This window comes from Trachymyrmex septentrionalis, unplaced genomic scaffold (assembly GCF_001594115.1).
Source record: "Trachymyrmex septentrionalis isolate Tsep2-gDNA-1 unplaced genomic scaffold, Tsep1.0 scaffold212, whole genome shotgun sequence".
Taxonomy (NCBI): Eukaryota; Metazoa; Arthropoda; class Insecta; order Hymenoptera; family Formicidae; genus Trachymyrmex; species Trachymyrmex septentrionalis.
Window position 1 is genome coordinate 145,621 of NW_017305310.1, and position 2,816 is coordinate 148,436.

A 2,816-nucleotide genomic window follows, 5' to 3' on the forward strand; every position below is an offset into this window, starting at 1 on the left:
GTTCTCTAAATTGAGTCGAAAAGTCCTCTATCATTTTACAATTTTCGCAATATAGTTAACAAGATATTATTTACTAAAAATTGCTAAATATTGGTTTTCAATCATTTTTTATTCAAATACTATCAACTTTACAGAAAAATAGCGAGAGACAAAAATTATTTATTTTCTTCTCGTAAAGTTCTGAGAATTTTTTCAAAATTTTTTCAGAATTGTTTAATATCGTATTTTCTCATGTTGGGAAAAATAAGAAAATGTAATACTAAAAAATTGATAAAAAATTCTGAACAAAAAAAAAATTCTTAGACTTCTATGAAGAAAATAAAGAATTTTTCTCTTGTTATTTTTCTAAAGTTGTGTGATAAAGTTGTTTTCTAAAGTAGTTTGAGAAAAAAATTATTGAAAACCAATATTCGGCAATTTTTAATAATCAATATCTTGTTAACTATTACAAAAATTGCAAAATAGTAGAGGACTTTTCGACTTAGTGTTAGTTTAGTTCGCTCTATCTGCCCATAAACGCTGTCGGATGAATTACGGGACATTCTGTATATATTTTTGTAGATATATTATGATAAATGTCACGTACCATATTTATCTTGTAGGTGAAACAAGTATTGGATGAAATAATAGAGAAGTTACCCGAGGAGTTCAACATGATGGAGATCATGGGAAAAGTGGAGGAACGAACACCGTACGTGATCGTTGCCTTTCAAGAATGCGAGAGGATGAATTTTCTGACAACGGAGATTAAACGATCACTGCGAGAGTTAGATCTGGGTCTCAAGGGCGAGCTCACCATAACGTCGGACATGGAAGACTTAGAAAACGCGTTGTTCTTCGATCAAGTTCCACCGGTGTGGGCTAGCAGAGCTTATCCGTCTTTATTAGGTCTGACCGGTTGGTTCGTCGATTTGCTGTTAAGGATTAGAGAGCTGGAAACGTGGTCCACGGATTTTGTTGTATGTACACACAAAAATATATAACGACGACGCGTCTTCTTATGACAGAGCTGACGCAACAATTAATTCTCTTCCAGTTACCGGCATCGGTGTGGCTCGCCGGGTTTTTCAATCCCCAATCACTACTCACCGCCATCATGCAATCGACAGCTAGAAGGCACGAGTTGCCGCTTGACAAAATGTGCCTCCAGTGCGACGTGACTAAAAAAAACAAGGAAGAATTCACGTGAGTAAGAACGATAATTGGACGAAAGTTTTGTAGGTACAATCTACGCGATCATGAGGGTAGAATAGTTATCGTCTGTTAACTCGATTCGTCTTGTATATCGAGCCGAAGAGTGACTTCCTTCCCGATTCGTTCGCGTTAGGTCAGCGCCGAGGGACGGTGCCTACGTTCACGGAATATTTATGGAAGGCGCACGATGGGATGTCCAAACAGGAATCATCGTCGATTCCAGACCGAAGGAATTATACCCGGGGATGCCGGTGATTAATGTACGCGCTATCACGCAGGACAAACAGGATTTGAGGAACATGTACGAGTGCCCGGTGTACAAAACACGCACGCGTGGTCCGACATATGTATGGACGTTTAATTTAAAAACCAAGGACAAACCGGCTAAATGGACATTGGCCGGTGTTGCTCTCTTGCTACAAACCTAGATAGAATAATTGTCGTTATATTTAGTCGTTGTTGATCGACTAACTTTAATAAATCACTATATGGATGTATTGACATCGTGATTGTACCTGCTCAAGGAGATAAGTATTTATATAAACATAATTTCTTTCTTAGATATTTTTGCAGGTAATCTTCGTTATATAGATAAGGTAGTATTTTACTTTTCTTTGTTGTATAAAAAATGAATTGTAAAAATGTTAACCAGAGTTAATTAAGTTTATATCTAATTGTTCATATTTATTTGTAGCACATGGTATAATATACATATAAATGCTCCTTATTATATTTTTATATTCTAAAAAAGATACAATGTAAATATACCGCTAATATTTTATATCGTGTATAAGATAATCGTTTAAATATTATTATACAATCTAAAATAAATTTGCTTTTGCGAGGTAATTTTTCGCGCGACGTAGATCCGCAATTACGACTTATGAAGAAGAGAACGATTCGACGGCAAATCCCAGACGGTCGATCGAACGAAGGTGGGGTGCTTCGAGGTCGACTAATCGACTGAGAGTTAATAAAACGCAGGAAGAGAAACGACGCGAGGTCTCCAAGGAGTATCCGGTCCGTTTCACGAACCGGCGTTCAGTTTTCCGCGACAGGGAAAAAGAAGAAATTATCCGTCATTCGTCGAAACCGGAGCCCTCCCTGAAGACATTGGAGATCAATACCGGTACCTCGGAGTAAACAAAAGCCGATGCCTATCCAGCTATAAAGTGTCGGTCAATTTAATTTAGTGCCGAGTCCCGATATAGGGATACGAGGAAAAAAGGGAGGACGATATATCCGCTGGAGAACCCAAAGGTCTCCATATCGCCGCACGCGATATCAAAATTGCATCGTGTTAGCGAAATAAATAAAATTTCGACACAACGTGTGCTACAACCTTTGAAATATAGTTCTCGTAAAATAACAATTTTATTGTACGCGAAAAACGCGAAAGACATCTGATCTTTTTATTGTTGATTTCTTTTTACGAACTTATGAAATATTTAAAGATCTTACAATTGATGTTTCGTATAGTATGTGTTTACGGTAGATATACAAGTTGAAAAAACTCTTAAAAAGATCCAAATTGAAAGATATCCACGCAATTTCCAAATTCTTTGTTTGTACTGTTTCAATGAATTATGTCAATAAATTAATTTTGTAAAACAAAAATTGTA

At 36.6% G+C, this 2,816-nt stretch overlaps 1 protein-coding gene across 1 annotated transcript in view; it reads left to right on the forward strand.

Annotated features, from left to right (window-relative positions):
• The window catches only part of LOC108748145 (dynein beta chain, ciliary), a 32,397-nt gene extending 30,775 nt beyond the window's left edge, over window positions 1–1,622 (forward strand). The window contains exons 34-36 of the mRNA XM_018486174.1: window positions 603–959; window positions 1,037–1,185; window positions 1,328–1,622. Coding sequence (XP_018341676.1) covers window positions 603–959; window positions 1,037–1,185; window positions 1,328–1,622 — 801 coding nt within the window. The remainder of the gene's footprint in view (window positions 1–602; window positions 960–1,036; window positions 1,186–1,327) is intronic.
• Window positions 1,623–2,816: the final 1,194 nt, after the last annotated feature.